The sequence below is a fragment of the Solanum stenotomum genome, chromosome 10 (genome assembly GCF_019186545.1).
Source record: "Solanum stenotomum isolate F172 chromosome 10, ASM1918654v1, whole genome shotgun sequence".
Taxonomy (NCBI): domain Eukaryota; kingdom Viridiplantae; phylum Streptophyta; class Magnoliopsida; order Solanales; family Solanaceae; genus Solanum; species Solanum stenotomum.
Window position 1 is genome coordinate 55,692,660 of NC_064291.1, and position 17,997 is coordinate 55,710,656.

General features: G+C 31.6%; 2 protein-coding genes across 2 annotated transcripts; both read right to left on the reverse strand.

Moving 5' to 3' along the window:
* Positions 1–6,482: 6,482 nt before the first annotated feature.
* On the reverse strand, positions 6,483–8,484 carry LOC125841939 (BTB/POZ domain-containing protein At5g41330-like). Its single transcript, XM_049521128.1, has one exon. It carries the CDS (start codon positions 8,268–8,270, stop codon positions 6,879–6,881), a length of 1,392 nt encoding a protein of 463 aa, XP_049377085.1. The 5' UTR covers positions 8,271–8,484; the 3' UTR covers positions 6,483–6,878.
* Positions 8,485–9,767: 1,283 nt separating this feature from the next.
* LOC125841309 (uncharacterized) lies at positions 9,768–14,162 on the reverse strand. The gene is made up of 2 exons (XM_049520417.1): positions 13,869–14,162; positions 9,768–11,418 (listed from the first exon to the last, which is right to left on the reverse strand). The coding sequence occupies exons 1-2, from the start codon at positions 13,980–13,982 to the stop codon at positions 10,201–10,203; spliced, it is 1,332 nt and encodes a 443-aa protein (XP_049376374.1). The 5' UTR covers positions 13,983–14,162; the 3' UTR covers positions 9,768–10,200.
* Between the last annotated feature and the right edge of the window lie 3,835 nt (positions 14,163–17,997).

The window sequence follows — 17,997 nt, forward strand, 5'->3', positions numbered from 1 at the left end:
TCTAAAAAAGAAAATTATCATATAAAAATATAACACGAAGACAGAAGTATATTTAATTTGCTCTTGAAATGTTACTTGCTTTAAGTCTCCTCTCTTTTTCTATAATAACAAAAAATAAATAAATGATTATTTCATCATTTCTTGAAAAGGAAAAAGAGAAAGGGGATATATCTTCTTGTGTATGAAAAAACTTAGGACAAAGAAGAAAAAATAATCATCGTAATTAGAGATAATATATCAGATGGTCACTCAACTTTGAATAGTTCACTTAGAAAGTCACTCAATTTTGGGTTGTTTACTTAAAAAGTCACTGAACTTTGTTTTTTAACTCAAAAATCACTCAACTATTGATATTTCATTTAGAAAGTCACCCAACTATTTATATTTCACTTAAAAAAGCATTTAATCAATTTAAATATGATTAGATTTATATGCCAAAAATTGTAGCACACCATGATAAATATAGAGAATCTGAAAATGGTATAAAAATCAGCATGGACTATATGTGGTTTTATTCAAAAAAAAAAAAACACGTTTTCAATGAAATTATAATAAAAAATAATTCGTACCTAAAAAAAGAATGATATTATTACTTATAGCTTGTAGTAATACATCTTTTATTGACTATACGTTTTTAAAATATGTTTCAAATATCTTCTACTACTTTCTTAAGTCCATGTTTTATGTACTAGGGCATTATGCTATTCTAATAAACTAGTCTCATTCAAACACAATTATAGCTGATTTAATTTCTTTCGATCTTTTGTTAAATTTCGTAAAATCTCGTAATAAATAACAAACAACATTATATTCAATGTAAATCTAGGATTTGAAAAAGGTAAAATATTATTTCTGACAGACTCAACACACAAAAGGTGAAAAAGTGCGATTTGATCAAATTATTTCAAATGAAAAACGAATCTTGAAATTCAAGAACAACCAAAATAAAGAATTAAAAAAAAAACTCTAAATATTGTATGGACTATATATTATGCTCCATATATTTATATGCAATTAATATTCACAGCCACTAAAGTGATTGCAAATAAAAAAAAAATGAAATTGGAGGGGAGACCTACTAAACGGGGAACAAAGCAATTGCATACCTAATTTTTAGAAAGCAATTAATACATCAATAATTGTCTATTATTGCAAGAAACAAAAGAGTGCTAAAAGATAAATAAAAAAGTGAATATAAGAAAATAAAGGATACCAATTAATTCTTTTATTGGTCAATAGTAAATGTTTTATGAGACATGTACTATTAATTTATTATTCTTTTATTATATATTTGAATTAAAAGCTACCTACAACTTCTCTCAACCAACCACGACTTAAAGTTACAAGAGTACATATGCACTATATTCCGATTCACTAATACAAAAGATAGCGTTGAAATGAGGATCTATAATGTGATACTAAAGTATAATCAAGGGAGAAATATGTTAACTATGGTCTATGGGTATACAAAGTTGGAATCATTATGTAAAAAAAAAAATCGGAGGATAGCGCAACTATCTATGATAGATGACAACTATCATGTACGATTTGAACCAAGAACAATCTGAATTAGTAGAAATCTCAATATAAATATCAAATACTGAGCGGATAACAAAATGGGGCCACAAACCATAAGTAATTAGACGGCAATGGATGCAAAAATACAGATGGCAGACACCCTGGAAGCTTTAAAGTTATTGTTCTTAGTTGGACAACCACTCACAACACATAGCATTAAACATTATACATGGACTTGTCTGACTTTCTCTAGCTCTCTCTCCATATTTTTTTTTCATTCGGGTTCGGTGATTGTATTGACAATTGATTAAATTTGACTTGTACATTGTCTAGCATATTTTTAATTAGGATTATTCAAAATTGAAATGTCATAATTGATAAGCTAATTGCAAAATTAAATATTGGTATTAAATTATCGAATTGACGGTTGAATGGATTAAAATTTTAAAGTGAACGGTTTATCGGTGCGGGAGCGGATTAACTACACAATTTTTTTATTGGGTGAACCATTAACCCGTTAAGAATTATCGTAGTTACATTTTTACTTTTAAGTATATTTGTTAAGTAAATACGTATGTGCACATACCCTCATCAAAATTTAGACTTTCATATGTGTCTCACTGTGATTTATAATTATTAAATTTAGTAGCTTAAGTAGGGCTAGAAAAAATATTTTGTTTGATGGGAGATCAATATATTGGTGAGTGAAAGTGAAAGAAGGGAGCATGAAATGTTGGAGCCAATACACCGTCGGATAACCGTCCATTAATTCCTAATCTGATACCAAAGCAACCAATAGCTTATTGAATGGCTAGTGATTAGTATGTTTGAAATTCAATACCCGATAAGTCAAACCATTAAGCATAATTATCCATCTGATCCGTCCAATAAGTAGTCATATTTCTAATGCTAATGTTTTCAATATAATTTTTTTTTTCATTTTAGAAAACTCAAATTAGAGACGTTTAATTAAAGAGGTAGAAATCTCATCATTTTCTTTTGTATGCTTTCTCTTCTTTTTTTTGGTCTTACACTGGGTGTTCGAAGTTCGCATTGGAGCTCCAACAAAATTTGGATAGCACACTGCAGACCAATAGGATTTTCTCCATACCCATAATACGAACTTGAAAGCTCACCACAACCCACGTTAATCGCATGATTTTTCTCTACCATCATATGTATAGTTCTTTCTTGTTCAGTCTTTTATTTAATGAGTGCATCTAACTCAGTATATTTGATCCACTAATATATGTATAAACATCAAATTTAGAATTTATTCATTAAAGGTTAGTACGTAGTATTATCCTATATGATTGATAAAAACTTATAAAATTCAAATAATCTATCTTTAAGAGTTATCATATACTTATTATACTGAAAAATAGCAGAAAGTCAATAAAATAATCGAGATGAACACAAACTATATCGAACTTTCACCAATATTAATTCCTAACCTTTTTTTTTTGTGATATGTTGGGCATAAGTCACCAAGATCTTTTTCAATACGTAACACTATTGTAGTTTCAATTTTCAACGTCTACTAGACATGACAAATTCAAAAAAAGACTTTGAAAACCGCCAATATGGTTTATTTGATATATAATTATGAAAACCTACTTATTATAAATAGTAATTGGCCATCAAATGTGGCTGTCCTCAAATTTACTCCGGTTTAATCATAAATTTTGAAATTGAAATTTGAATATTTAAAGTTGTGACTTTTGGAATTTGAAGTTGTGTTCGGATCGATATGCATTTTACTTGAAAAAATTTTAAAGTTTTGTGAGTGAAAGTGAAATTTTCCGAAAAACTAGTGGTCTGAGCTAAGTTTTTGGAAACTTGAAAATATTTGAAGATCTGATTTTTAAAATTTGATCAATTTATGACCATAATGATATTTGAAGATAAATTTTTTAAATCTGATTCAAAATTTATGGTCAAACGCTAGCTTACGTTATACACTTATAGTCTTCTATCTATATATACGTCCACTTACAATTTTGAAGCCGATCCTTACCCTTCCAAGTGATAAAAAGTACACCACACTTTTTGATCAGCTTTGCTCACGAATTCAGAGATAATTTTTTTTTTTTAGATTTCTTAAGTTGTCAAAATGAAGATTTTTTTGTAAAATAGATATTAAATTAAATTTATAAAGAATTACAAATACAATTGCCGTAAACTTATTGTAATTATTTTTAAGAAAATATATAACTTTGTTAAATTCAAAATTAAAATAATAGAAGTGAAGGTGACAACCAAGACAAAGATATATTTCGAATTTAAAATTTATAAATTTCTAGGAAGACTTCAACTTATGATTAACTTTATCTTCATATTAACCACAATCCTAAATAGATAAACACGTACAAATAATGGTAATTGATGATACGATGGTCTAGGATAATTAATGGGTCTGTCTTTCTATCGCTCTTTATTGCAAAAGTTGCGGATATATACTATTCGATGAACTAGTAAATTAAATTGGTTGTAATATACATAATTGTGCATATTACATGTATTGTATACACAATAATGTATAAATAATATATATACACTTTGGACATATTTGTATACTAGTTGGCCGAAGTGTATATAAACCCTATCTTTTATTTGCCACAAAGTTCCAACCTATCACGTTTGTTTAACTCATACACCACGTTGTTGAGTTGCCTCTGATCATCTCCGTCTAAAATTTGTAAGTTATTGCAAGCGATAAACGAAGATCTAATATTTTATCTAACAAAATTGGGCAACAGAGTAAATATTAGACCTGAATCTAACAATGTCAAGAAGAGTGACTTAAAAATGACTATATTTGCACAACTTTTCAAAATAAAAACAAAATCTAAATAGTGCCCTAAAAAGAAACATTTACGTAATTCATTATCGAACTAAACTTTTTAATAGCCCAAATTAAATAGCCGGGTCGATGGATAATGGGCTCGTCCATCTATCTTTCTTTCTTTATTTACTAACAAGTCTTTAGTTTGCGTAGAGTTCTAATCTGTTATTAGTTGTTTAATAGATACATCAAATTGTTCGATTGAAGGTATGTGCATATCTAATCTGAGATTATTAAACTTTATTATAATTTTATGTTGAAATTAATTACGATAATTACTGTTTAATGTTTTTTAAACCAAGAATTTAGATGTTTGTATGTGAGCAGTTGATTTAATAGATACTGAAAACACCAAACCTAGTATTGGAATAAGTAAAGTATATTTTGCCGTCTTAAGATTGTCCGTGGCGGAATTAGAATTCTTGTTAAAGGGATTCAAAATATAAATATACGAAAGAAGCGAAGGAAATTTAACACCTAGGGGAAAAAATCAATATAACCCTTCCTATACCCTTGCTCCGCCCATGACCATTTTGTATGAGTGTTTTAATCTTTCTGCTTTTGATCAGCCACTAAATTTCAATGTGTTATATCTGTTGGATATTTTGTAATATATAGATGTCTTAAATTAAACAGACACGTATGTTCAACCTAAGAAAAATCTGCAAGTCTTTATTGTATTATGAATGGAATTGCTTGTATTTTTTCCAATATGTATACGGGCAATATATCTTTAAGGAAGTGATTGGTCACGCCTTAAAGTCATCTTCTTCTTCAACTATACTTTCTATTTTTCTAATAATATCTAGAACTTCACTCGTGAAATTATACTGATCATATAAAACATATACCCTATATATATATATATAAATAGATTCAAGTGGTAAGGACACAATGTAGATGTTCAAAATTAGGTATTTGAGTTGGAGAAGGGTAGAGGAGCGGGCCAACACTCCCTCAAAATTTGCAACCTGGCCTAATTCCAAGGGATTTCTCAGTTATCAACAATGTTGTCTAAGACGTACTTAAGTCTTGAAGCAAAGACATAAAACATGTAGAACACTTTGTCCTTGCTTAGTGGACGCTTCAGGGTCGTCATTAAGGCTGTAAGGCATACTTTTCCCTGCAAATGACCGTAAAACAAGCCAACATCCCCTGAGTTTAGAACATTGGGTGTTCAGTTTTTGTATAATAAAACTTTATACATACATTGCAGGAAATGGATTACTTGAAAGAGGAAGAACAAAGCTGTGTCATCGATCCAGCACCTCAACGTTTTGCTTCAATGAATCAGTTTTATGGATTAACTAGCTGGGGACAACAGGCAAGACTGATATGTTATAAGCCTCATACAGACACCAACAACGCGAATTCTGCTTCAAGTTTCATGCAAGGAGATGAAAGTCCAAAATCGTCCATAGAGTTTGAGGAAATAGGTAGCGAAGAATCAGTAACTAGTGGTAAGTTAGTTGATGATGCTACAGAGGAAGAGATCGATATGAACCAGAAGAAAAAAAGATATACTAGTGTACTAGAAAGAAGACAAAAGGGTGAAAACAACTAGCTAGGTTCGCGTTGTGTCAAAGATAGTATAGTAAAATATCGATCTCATGAGGATTTAGGTTTTTCTTGTTACTATTTGTTAGTAACTTTTTTTCATGTTATGTTGATTTGCAGTTTTTCTGAATGCAGGATTCAGTTTCAGGGGATAAAAAAGTGGAAGGACCAAATGATGGTATAAAAATTAGAGAGTTATTGTTGTGAATCAAAGTTTTAAGAGTGATGTAGAAAAGAATATAACCTTACTTAAAAGGATGATAATCATCCTGGGATGCAGTCAGATAAATAGGATCCCTCCATCTTTAATCAGAAATTTCAAGTTTGAGTTTTGAGAATGGAGAAGTTTCTGTTAGTGGACGTTCTCCCCTTTAATGGAATCTATGTGGCATGGAAAATATCTTTTTAGTACTTCTAGCATGTTTGGCAAGCTGCTGATGCTCGTTTATTTTAGAGAATTGAGGTGTCTGACCAAGCTTTTGGATCGGAAAATCCACGATGAGTTCATACAGTCACACAAGTCATAAGTCTACCAATTATTAATGATGAGGTAAAACAACATGAAAACAAGTACTTAGTAGCAAATTAAAGTTTGATAGTCCACTCTCTTCATATACATACAATTTGTGCATTTGAACTAAAGAAAGTATATACAGATCAATTTAAAATAATGAACAGCAAGAATCAAGAGATCGAAAATAAGATGGTCCATCACTCGCAAAATCTTCAGGCACTCTGCTCGTACTCTTCAAACATGTCTGAATCACAGTGATCATTTATCAAAGAATGACTGTTGTTAAACCGGGAGCAAGCCCGTACTCTTCAAACATGTCAGACTCACAGTGAACATTATCGAAGAATGACTCTGGTTATCAAATGATTGCACAACCAGGAGCAATTTACACATGTCGTTTCCTCCAGAAGTAGTAGTGCATTTTTGAAGAATCCGACACACAACTTAGAATCCCCTTACTGAACTCTGCCAAACTTCAACAAATTGCTGATCTTTCCTTGTAACAAACATCTTGTTACCTCCAAAGTTGAAATGTGTTATCTTATTTCCACAACTATCTTTTGCTCTCCCCATTGAGTTCTTCCTAAAAACTCTATCTTTAATCGAAGAACCAATCAAAACCTCGGACCACAATTCGATATTTCCACCTTTACTACAAAAAACTTGATTCCCATGACTCTCAATTTTACTCCCAAACCCTTCCTTCTTACCATTTGTTACTTTCCTTGAATCACCAAGACAAGTCCAAGTGTTTTCCTTTCCAATATTCCTCAAATCCGATATGAAAACTTCGCCTGAATGCACACCAACTTTCAGAATAGCTGAAAGATCATCCGAAACAGTGCAATCAGCGAAGCAATCAACATTTTCCTTGATCTCCCACACCGCGTTCCCTGATCTCAAGTCCCAAAATCTAATGTTCCCTCTAACACCAGAAGGTCCACTATGTGAACCAGCAGCCATCAACAAGTTATAACTAGAAATCCAACTAAGTTTAGTAGCTGGAATCGCGGAATCTAATTCAGCACCAAAGATTTCATAATGACCTATCTCAGAAACAGGCCTAAAACCATTATCACTCAAATCATATATCACAATGCAGTTAGAGTTTCTCCTAGATGATTCGAAACTCGTAAACAAAAACTCTTTTGAAGCACCTATAGCTTGAACTGTTGAACCAGACTTAGTAACATTTTCCCAATTCAAAGTTTCTTTAACAAAACCTTTACTAACATCAATAATTTGTAAACCTGAAAAGTCAGTAGCACCAGCAGCAACAACATTTGGTGATAAAGATAACATAGAGTCAATACCAGCGAATTGTGTTAAAATGGTTGATTTTCTCTTTAATGACCAATCAAATGAAGTGATTTTACAACCATGAGCTACTTGAACTGACCCTAACTGAGTTGTTGAGATAGCAGTAGGTGAATCCCTACCACTTAAAGGCAAAATCAAAGATTTTTCAAGATCAAAAGGTTCAAACTGAGAAGGGTTAGAATGGGAATTCAATAAAAGATGCTCAACACCATAAAACTGAGATTCAAAAACCAAATCTTGAATATCAAAGGTTTTGGCTTTTGAAGGGAGATTTCCAGTTCTTAAAAGGGAAAGCAAGATTGAAAACATTTCTGGATCTCTATCAATGAAAGGAATGGAACCATCAAGATTTGAAATTTCAGAAAGAATTGATTTTGAACCTGATTGTTTTAGGGTTTGTTTGGTTGTTTGAAAAAGATGACCACCTACATCAATGGTGACAATATTTGAAGATGAATCAATAGAGTTTCTTGAAAAACCAGATGAAAGAGAATGAGATCCAACAAAAGGTGGCATCTTTAATTGGGAATTCTTGAAATTCTATGTAAAGACTCAATTTTTATATTTTTTTTTCTTTGGAATTTTTTCAAGAATGGTATTTCAAAGCTTTGGGAATTCTTGAAATACAATGTAAAGCCTCTCTTTTTTCTTTTTTTTTTTGGAGATTTTGTGATTTGGGTATTTCAAGAATGGTGTTTTTCAAGCTTTGGGAATGAATTCTTGAAATCTCAATGTAAAAGACTTTTTTTTTTTTCTTTCGATTTTTTTTAGTGATGTTTGGTAAATTCAAGTATGGGGTTCAATATATATATAGAGGGAAAGACTTGATTTTTCTTTTTTCAAGAAAAATGAAAGTTGGGATCTTTGAATTCAAAAGCAACTGGTATTAATTATTACTGGAAGTTTCCTGGTTGGATGAATAATTAACTTGTTTAGAAAAATATGGGGAAATTAAAATATTTAAAAATTATGAAATTGCTAAAAGAGGGGCTCTAGAAAGTCATAGAAACTGAAATTGGTCAAAAATGGCTTTTTTGTTTCTAGAATATTTTAGTTGTTTGACTTTTGTTGCACGAGGGTTAATATAGCAATCCAACATAGACCAAATTTTCCTTTATTTAAAGGTATTGTTAAGAATGGGGAAATGAAATACAAAGGAACAATGAAAAGAGGATTATTTAATAATATTTGGAATATTTGAGTTTATGTTTAATTGACATGATACTATTATTAATCTAATAGTTGCTGAAGGTATATTAATTTAATATTCACATAAAAAAATTAAGTTATTTGATTGACGCAACGGGATGAAGAGAGAATATATGGAAATTGGAATGTCTCTTCAAACACCAATCTAGAAAGCCTTTAACTAAATATATACAACAAAAACAAAAACATGAAAAATGTGCATACTAATAATATTGTGGTCGTTATTCCGAAAGAATATATGTATTGTAGCAAGAGTATCCCATAAGGGAGATCATAGATAAAATCCTATAGAGGGTGTGGTACGAGATGTCAATCTGTTTCTCGATCGAGCTCATAACAGAGGCTTGTATAATGCGATTAACATCTCAGATCTATGTAATTTGTAAACTATCCTAGCGATTGCAGGTGTCCATGGGAATTATTAAAACCAAATACAATGTCAACCCTAAAATGAAACTTAAATTAAATGCAAAATCTTTGAGATTAGGTACTCCACCCCTATAATTCAGCCAACACATTTTAATTACTCTTAATTGAAAGTTATACAACTAGGAGTAATATTTATCTTGGGGACCAAACTATATTGGCGGCGTTCACTCTACTTGGCCTCCAAAATTCAATGCACTAATTTTCTATCACTAGATGATATTGGCAGCTACATATCCTACTCACCCTTCTTCCTTGTAATTTCTCAAATTTGTTTTCATATAAAGTTTTTGTAGAATAGAGAATAAGAACAACTAGTACGCCTCAATATAAAGTTGTTTTCATTCAACTCGTCCATGAATTCTCACATTCAATGTCGCTCTATTCAAATTCGTCTCAGTTCAATATTATAAAATCAAACAAAATGAACATTATCTTCTACTGGTTTTAACAAATTATTTATGTTATTATACATAGAAGTGCTAGAAGGCAGAAAAAGTAGACCATTAGTTAAATGTAAAAACTCTCAGTGAGGGGAGAGCAAAACTAGTTTTATCAAATGGTAATTTCTAAAATACATCCCTATCTATCTTATCCTAGGTTCAGGAAGTGCCCCAAAAAAACAGCCTTCGTTCGTATCAGTTTTCTATTATCAGTCCTGCTGCACATCATTCCCTTCAACACCCTCGTTGTCCTTGTACATTTTGATATCAAGAGTTTCCGGTATTTGTTGCTGGTTGTATTGAAAATTAAGGCAGCTGAACAGCAGCTTATTAGTATGGTGTGGATTTACTAAAGGGATGCAAACCTGTTAGCTGACACCGGGCTGCATCATAGGGAAGATCCAGTTATTGCAGGGCTCCTTTCCAAGAACCTTCTCGTTGGCCCACCAGTCAGAGCCAATAGTAGCTTTATCAGGATATCCTCCGTCTACATTGTCAAAGTTGAATTCCTTCGAGGATCCAAGAGTGATGGATCTGTGCTTCTGTTGCCTCTGTCCATCCTCTCCGTCAGTAGATGATCCCTCGTGTATTTCTCTGGAAGGCTCATGTCCACCGTGATCGTGTCCATTTGACATTTCAGCCAGGTTTTCCTGTCGTTTAGTGCTACTCTCAGTATCCTGGAGAGACACTGATCCAGTTCTCATCATCATAGTTGGCTTCTTTTCCACACACCTCACAACGTCTTCTGCAGTTATCTCGAAAGAAACTCTATGATCAACCACTGCTAGATCATTTTTCCAACCATTAAAGGGCTTTGGAAGACGATGAACACCAGAGTTCTGATAATTGAGAAGGAAACTATCGTGATATTTGGGGTTTACAGCCTCAGGGGTCAAAGTCCCAGATCCTTGCCGAGATCCCCATTCGTGAGGGGCTATTTTCTCCAGGTTCAGGAACTGTGGGCGTCCAGGAGTATACTCACGGTCAAGAAAAGGAGATGAAGTTCCAGATACAGAGATGGCTGACCCAGGCGAGATCAAATTACTGACTGGACTCCCTGGTTGAAGTTGGTATGATTGAAATTCATACTGCGCAAAAGGATATCTGTGACCAGCAGCAACATTTTGGTAGTTGGGGTCAAGAAGCTTAGCAAATGGTACCTCAGGTGATGAGGGTGTAGTCAGGTGGACTGACTCAGGAGGAGGGGTAAATGGAGCAGTAGATGGTTCGGTAGTGAATGCAGAGAATACAGGTGGAGAGACCAGTTGAGTTTCATGAGCGTAGGGCCCAATAGCAAAAATTGAGGCAGGTCCACTGGGAGAATATGTAGACATAGAAAGGCATTTTGAGCCAACTGGTGAATGGGTTGCTGAAGGAGGTTCTGATGGCAAGAAAGATGCAGGAGATGAAGGGGGTGCTATGAAGGGAAGCACTATAGAAGGAGCTAGACTTGAAGTATTAGAAGAAGGTCTATCTGCACCAGAGGCTGTTGTTTCTGGAATAAAAACTGCATGTCCAATTCGTTTTGTCTGTTTATGAGAGCCAAAACACCAATACATGCTCCAGCAGCTTCCCCATCTTCGTTTCTGTTAAACCAATTTAAAGTGCAAGAGATGATGAGAACTTCTCATAAAATGAACAACAAAATCCCAGTTAAGTTCAAAGCATCATCAAGATGCTTACGCACAAAGCAATTGTTTCTTCAGAATAAGACCCGAGAGCAGAGAGGACAGGAAATTAGAGAAAATAAAACAATCTTGTTTCTAAATTCGGTCTTAGAAAAAGGATGTGTGCAATTAATTGTTTCTTATAACCGAGCAGTCAAGGAAATAAAAGCAAAGAATACACACAAGCAACCTTGGCGATGTTAGTCCATATAATTGAACAGTGAAAGAGAATTGGAGGACAGATGATCTAGTCCCAGAGTAATGTTCAGAGAGCTGAGGGAAATTATTTTTAACCTTGTTCAGGAATAAAAACACCTGCATTTGCAAATGTCCAGGAGCGTCAATCAAAATGAAGGGGATGCAGGAAGACTTCCCTGGTGGCCTTCTACCTAGCATTCTCACACCTCCTCCCAATACTTTCCACCTTCCCTCTACGCAATATATTAAGAAAAAGAAGAGTTGGGGGGGGGGGGGGGGGGGGCACTGGTAAAGTATCATGCACATTCTAACGTGTTAAGATCAATCATAAATATCTGTTTCAAATAGAGGCCACTCAAGGAAATGCCTCGCGTGCTTTGGCCTCTTCACTTGGCCTAGGAGGTATTATTAAATCGCTCTTTGACTTCGACCGAAACAGCAAACCGCCTTTCACTATCAGCCTCATTTAGGGAAGATCTAGGGTTGATCTATTGAATTGATGGGAAGAGTTTGGATATCACAAAAAAAAAAACATTTAGCCTTTTGGAACATATTTAGATGTGTGAATGAAGCAATTAATTGTATCATAGGACACTCTATAATACAGATCCAAGACCAAAAGCAGTGGGCACTCTGAACTGACGATAAAATAATTTTTAACTTTGACAATAGTACCAAGAAGGTACTCATTATGTATAATGAGTCTGGATTTCACTCCTTCCAGCTTAGAGAGTCCAAAAGTTCCAGAATGTTTTCTAATTCATTTACAAATTACAACACTCTTTCTGCATCAAAAGCATAGATAACGTAGCCAGCCATCTATAATTTACATGAGAAATGTTTTCTTTTTTCCTTCAAAGATAAAAATTAATGTTCATTATATTAGATGGTAAGATGAGTCGAGCAAATTCATTATTTTGGAATAAAATGATATCTGCATCTGTTGAATCTGGAACTTCTGAAATCTTATTATGCTAACTTGAAAACGACAAATAACTCAACCGGTCAACCCTCTGAAACGCATAACAGAGTATTGCATTACTGCATCCATTTAAGAAAGAAAGAATAACTTCTAACAACACTTTTGGCTAGATAGCATTTGGAAAATACATTCAGAAAATCACTCCAGTTAGACATGGCTGCAGATGCTTAGATAAGAAGGAAAGTGGCACTACCTCAAAAGTGACATATTTTCCAGAGTTCGGATCGATTCAGAAAAGAAAGAAAGCAAATGATTTATGTATTACATCACTGTCTTTACTAGAACTCTTGTTTCTCACACCAGCGAGTAGCATTTTACCGGTTCATCGGAAGAGGTTAAAAACATTCATTGCTTTATCTCCTTGTCCTTTTCTTCCCCACTTCAAACATAATTCAAGCATTTGCAACCATATCTCTCTGAGTCCCTACTCTCTCACTCACTTGGTCAAACAAGTCATATGTACACGCGTTGACAGCACACGTATCAGGAGCAGTGAACCAAATTATCCAACTTCCTGGTAATTACCTGATGATATATCATCACACCGCTTTCCAACAGGGCACAAAATTACTAACACACTTTCTCCATGATAACACTAACTTTCTCAAAAAGTTCTACTATTTGCTATACAGGATGAAAAGTGCAGATTTATCCCAAATCCAGGCAGCGGAGACAGAATTCATAACAATTACAACCTCACACCAGGATGATACCAAGCAATTTCCAACCCAAAAATGAAATATGCAACATCACTCTTCGTTAAACGTAGCACACATCTCTGCTCTTAATACAAGGAACAAAAACTATACACAAAGTTCCGTGATCTATGAATCTCACTTGCAATTCTAGCTAAAAGCTTCAATTAAGTCAACTCTGAGTACAAAAATACTAATCACAATTTACAAATTCCACAAAAGGAAGAAAAAAAACTGTAACCAGATTCAAATCAAATTAAATCACCAAAACGATCTACATATTCCACAAAGAAGCAACAAAAAACTATAACTAGATTCAAATCAAAGTCAAACTCCAAAACTATAACCTGATTCAGATCAAAGTAAAACACAAAATAATTCTCAAATTCCTAAAAAAATGTAACTAGATTCAAATCGAAATATACCACAAAACGATCTATGTATTCCAAAAAAAACAAAAGTTTTAACCAAAATCAAATCGAAATGAATTATACCTGAATCGAGGCTTGAGGAACACGATTTTCAACCGAAGCGATTGCAGTAGCAGCAGCGTTTATAGTCTCCAAAGTGCTATCAACTCCTCTCTGCTCTCCGTTCACTCTACTCATCTTCTCCTTGCTTTTACACAACGAATCACCTCAAAATTTCTACACTCCGACGACTCCTCCTCAGCTCTATAGCATCGCCGGAACTCACTTTTCCGATCGAAAATCACAAACTTTTTCCGGTAACCGAACAAATTTACAGAAGAAGAAATCAATAACTATAATATATAGCTCTGTAAATACATATATATTAATAGATTTATTTTTATATATAGTATGAATTTATATGGTGGCTTTGGAGGTCAAACACGGCAATGACTTATAATAGGGTTATTATTATTGGTAAAAGGTAATTAAAAGGTACTTTATTAAAGGTTAAATTATAATTAATCATTTTTAAGGATTGTGAAATTACCATAATGGGCTTCTTCTTTTGGAATTGAATAAGGGCATGATGAATTGGGTGGTGTTTCACCTGAATTTTGCTAGCCACATTTAATGTAATTTAAGTTATTGTTTTTTTTTATATATAGAAAAAACTTCCAATTTTATTTAAGATTTTGGTTTTCATTCTTAATTATAGGAGTAATTATTAGTTGTTGTATATGGTTTGATTCATTTAATTTAGTAATGATACCTTGAAAGAGATAATATATTTTTTATTTACTTCGAGAACTATTTTAATTACATTTTTATTAATCGAGGGAATGTCAAAAACAATTTGTTTATCCTTCTTCCAACACCATTTATGAATTTACTCTTGTTGTTCTTGTTGCTATTATGACAAAATAATTCAGTATCTTTTGTTATTTTGTTAGGTTTAAACTTTAATGTAACAAAAATAGTAGTAATATTTTATTATTGTCGAGTTATCTTGTTAAACCGATTAAATTACAGTAAATTCTAAAATTTAAGTTTGAGAGTGAATTTAGTGTTATATGTATATTTTATATCTTGGGTGCCGCGTATAAATTAAAATGAAGTCCTTTTGATTATAATTACACTATATCTTGAATTGATCATAAAAGAAGCAAGCTATTCAGAAACATTTGATCGTATAAATTATATTAACTTATTTTAATTGAGTAATACAATAAAATGACAAAATATATCATGTACTAGTTAGGATTTGATGCAAACACTAATATAAGTCTTTTCTTTAACCCTTACATGCTTCATTTTAGAAAGAAAAATTAGTAATATATTTCAAAATTTGAATATTCTTTGATATCTTTTAATTTAAAATGGATCAAATGCATGATAAAAATCAATTCCACCTTATAGTTGAATTATACAACCCGTCACAATTTTGACATGAACTTATTAAATAATGACTATCTCATGGGATTCATATGACATTAATAGCAAAAAATTCACTTCAATATAGAAAAATTATTAAAGACCAAAAATATAAGTAGAAAATAATTTTTTTGATGGTGACAATTCTAGAATTAAAAGAACTATATTAAAATATTAGTGTGCTACTAAAAAAATGCTATCCTTAACTCAAAATATACTCTCTTCACTTTTTTTATTGGTCCATAATAATAATAAAAATATTTTTTGCTTATTCATTTTAATAAAAAAAAAAATCTATCTTTAAATAATTACCTAAAATACTAGTTAGAGTGTTGTTATTGTTTTCCCCCCATAAACCTACATCGAAAGTGTTTCTCTTAAATTGAACAGAGTTTGTTTGAAGCAACATCTTTATCGTACAAAAATAAGAATATAATCTGCGTATATTATTTTTTTAGATCTCGTTTTGATTATTATTGTTGTTGTTCTATATATTGAACCATATTATTGAGGGTAATTTGGTCTTTATGTGGACCACACGTTATTGACTAAATATAATAAAGGAAAAATAGACTATAATATTATAAATTTATTATAAGTAGTTTAATTTACCGATGAATACTTTTTGTTAGGGGCAATGAGTGCGCACGTGTGCACATCTATTTACTCGATGGCTTTTTAATTAATTTATCATGCGCACCCTTCCTTGTTCCTTCCGCGTAGGTTAGGGACCCACCTTGAAAATTCCTCTCTCTTTTACTCTTTGAACTAACGTGCACGCTTGGCTCATCGTTTTCTGCATATTTTTTTAATAACAATAAAGTCGATATTATTATTTCCTTCTTTTACTAACTACTCTTTCTTTATTATATTTATCATAGACGTTAACGAAAGTTACTTAGCTTGTAATGGAATAAGCGATATTCACTTACTCGATTAATTTAAATTAGAAAGATATATATTAATAAAAAATAAAATTATTTTTCATTTGGTGTTCGATATTTAAACTGGAGTCCTAATTTTGAATTCACGCTAAAAATCTTAGTGAGGAGTAAAGTACTCCCTAACAAAGGTGATTTCGTACCTAACGGAATTTGAACTCAAAACTTTTAATTAAGAATGAATAAGTACTTATTAGTTTAGCAAAATCTTCGATATGATTTGACAAAGTTAAGAGACACTTGGGGATAATAAAGAACCTTTTTCAAAACTATAGTTTCACCTTTTCAATCAGATCTTTTCAGTATGATTTTACACATAAAGATTTAAAGCTACTTTTCAAGATTACTACAACTTTTTTTCTAGGAAAAGCTTCTAGGGGTCATCAATAGAGATGTGCTTTAAAGAAGAAGAAAAAACTTTCTTATGTTTGTTTGGAAAATAAATGTTTTCTGATGTATAACACTAGTTGTATTTGATAAAACAAATTTACATAATAATAATAATAATAATAATAGTAATACAAGTGTTAGTTGGAACGTGAATATATATATATAAAGAGCGACGTTATTTTTCTCTTCTTGATGAAAACACCAAAAAATGACTTTCTTCGAAAATAATATTTTGTGTAAAAATGTATTGTACCAAACGCACTCTAAATAGGAAAAGCTAGTTTTATTCTTTAATACACTACAACTGAAGAGTAAATTGTGATTATTGTCCAAATCTAATTATGATGACCATCATTTTTAATAAAAGAGCAGATCGTTAATTAAAAGTTTCAAATTTAAGTACTGAATATGAAATTATAGTGTCTTTAATAAAAAACGTTTTACTCCTTAAATTGATACTTTTTGATGCGGACCAAAAATATGTATCGAACATTGAATAGAAATCAACAAAAGAAAATGAGCAAATCTGAATTATTGTCCTAACCTAAATATGACTATCATTCGAATATTATTTTAAATGTATCTTTAACTTTTAAATTTGCCCTCGTCATAGAAAAGAAGGATATATTATTATTTCGTCCTTATTATATAGAAAGAGACAATAAAATTATATATGATATCTTTAATTAAGTCGATATCATCCTGTCATCTTATAAAATTCTATCTTATTCACAACTACACGAGGAAAATGAAATATATATTATTCATCAAAATAGTAAATTCATTTTTTGTTCTTATTTTTCCTTTTGTCCGCTTTTTTTCAAGGACAAAAGGAGGACCACTATAAGGAGTGTGATTAAATGATTTGGAATCTCTCCGTCTCTAATTAGAGATTTCTATTTTAAATTTTAATGATAAGCAAATTAAATATTAATTCGAATTAGTCGAGTCGACATATTTCAAAATGATTTATTTTATTTTATTTTTAAAAGGAGGAATATGTCACAATTTAAAGTTTTGCTTTTTTTCCCCTCATGTATATTTTTAAAAAAATTAATTTCTCTTCTAATAAGCCAAGTGTCAAAAGCTAGTTAATATTATTATTAAGAAAACAATTAATTAAGAGATATTATAGAAAGTTGGTGGAGGAGGATGAGTATGTAGACCTAAATTTAGGCAATTGATTATGACTTTACCCATTTTTTATTCATTTAGACTCAGTAAACCATTTAAAGTGAAATTTGAAATTTATGGTTCGAAATGTTAATTATCATTATTTTTTTTATTTTAATTTATGTGATATTTTATTTATTGTTAAAAAAATGATAAATTTAAAATTTTAATTTTTTATTTGACCATTAATTTTTTTAATAACATAAATATTAATTTAATATTAGAAATATTATTTTAAAAAAATTAAATACGATGTTGATCAAACTATATCATAT

What these genes read in the sequence shown, in the direction of transcription:
- LOC125841939 (XM_049521128.1), bottom strand. Translation starts at nt 8,270, where the DNA reads ATGCCACCTTTTGTTGGATCTCATTCTCTTTCATCTGGTTTTTCAAGA.
- LOC125841309 (XM_049520417.1), bottom strand. Translation starts at nt 13,982, where the DNA reads ATGAGTAGAGTGAACGGAGAGCAGAGAGGAGTTGATAGCACTTTGGAG. An exon ending in TTCCTCAAGCCTCGATTCAG is followed by an intron (nt 11,419 to 13,868) that starts GTATAATTCATT and finishes TTGGTTTAACAG; the next exon opens with AAACGAAGATGGGGAAGCTG.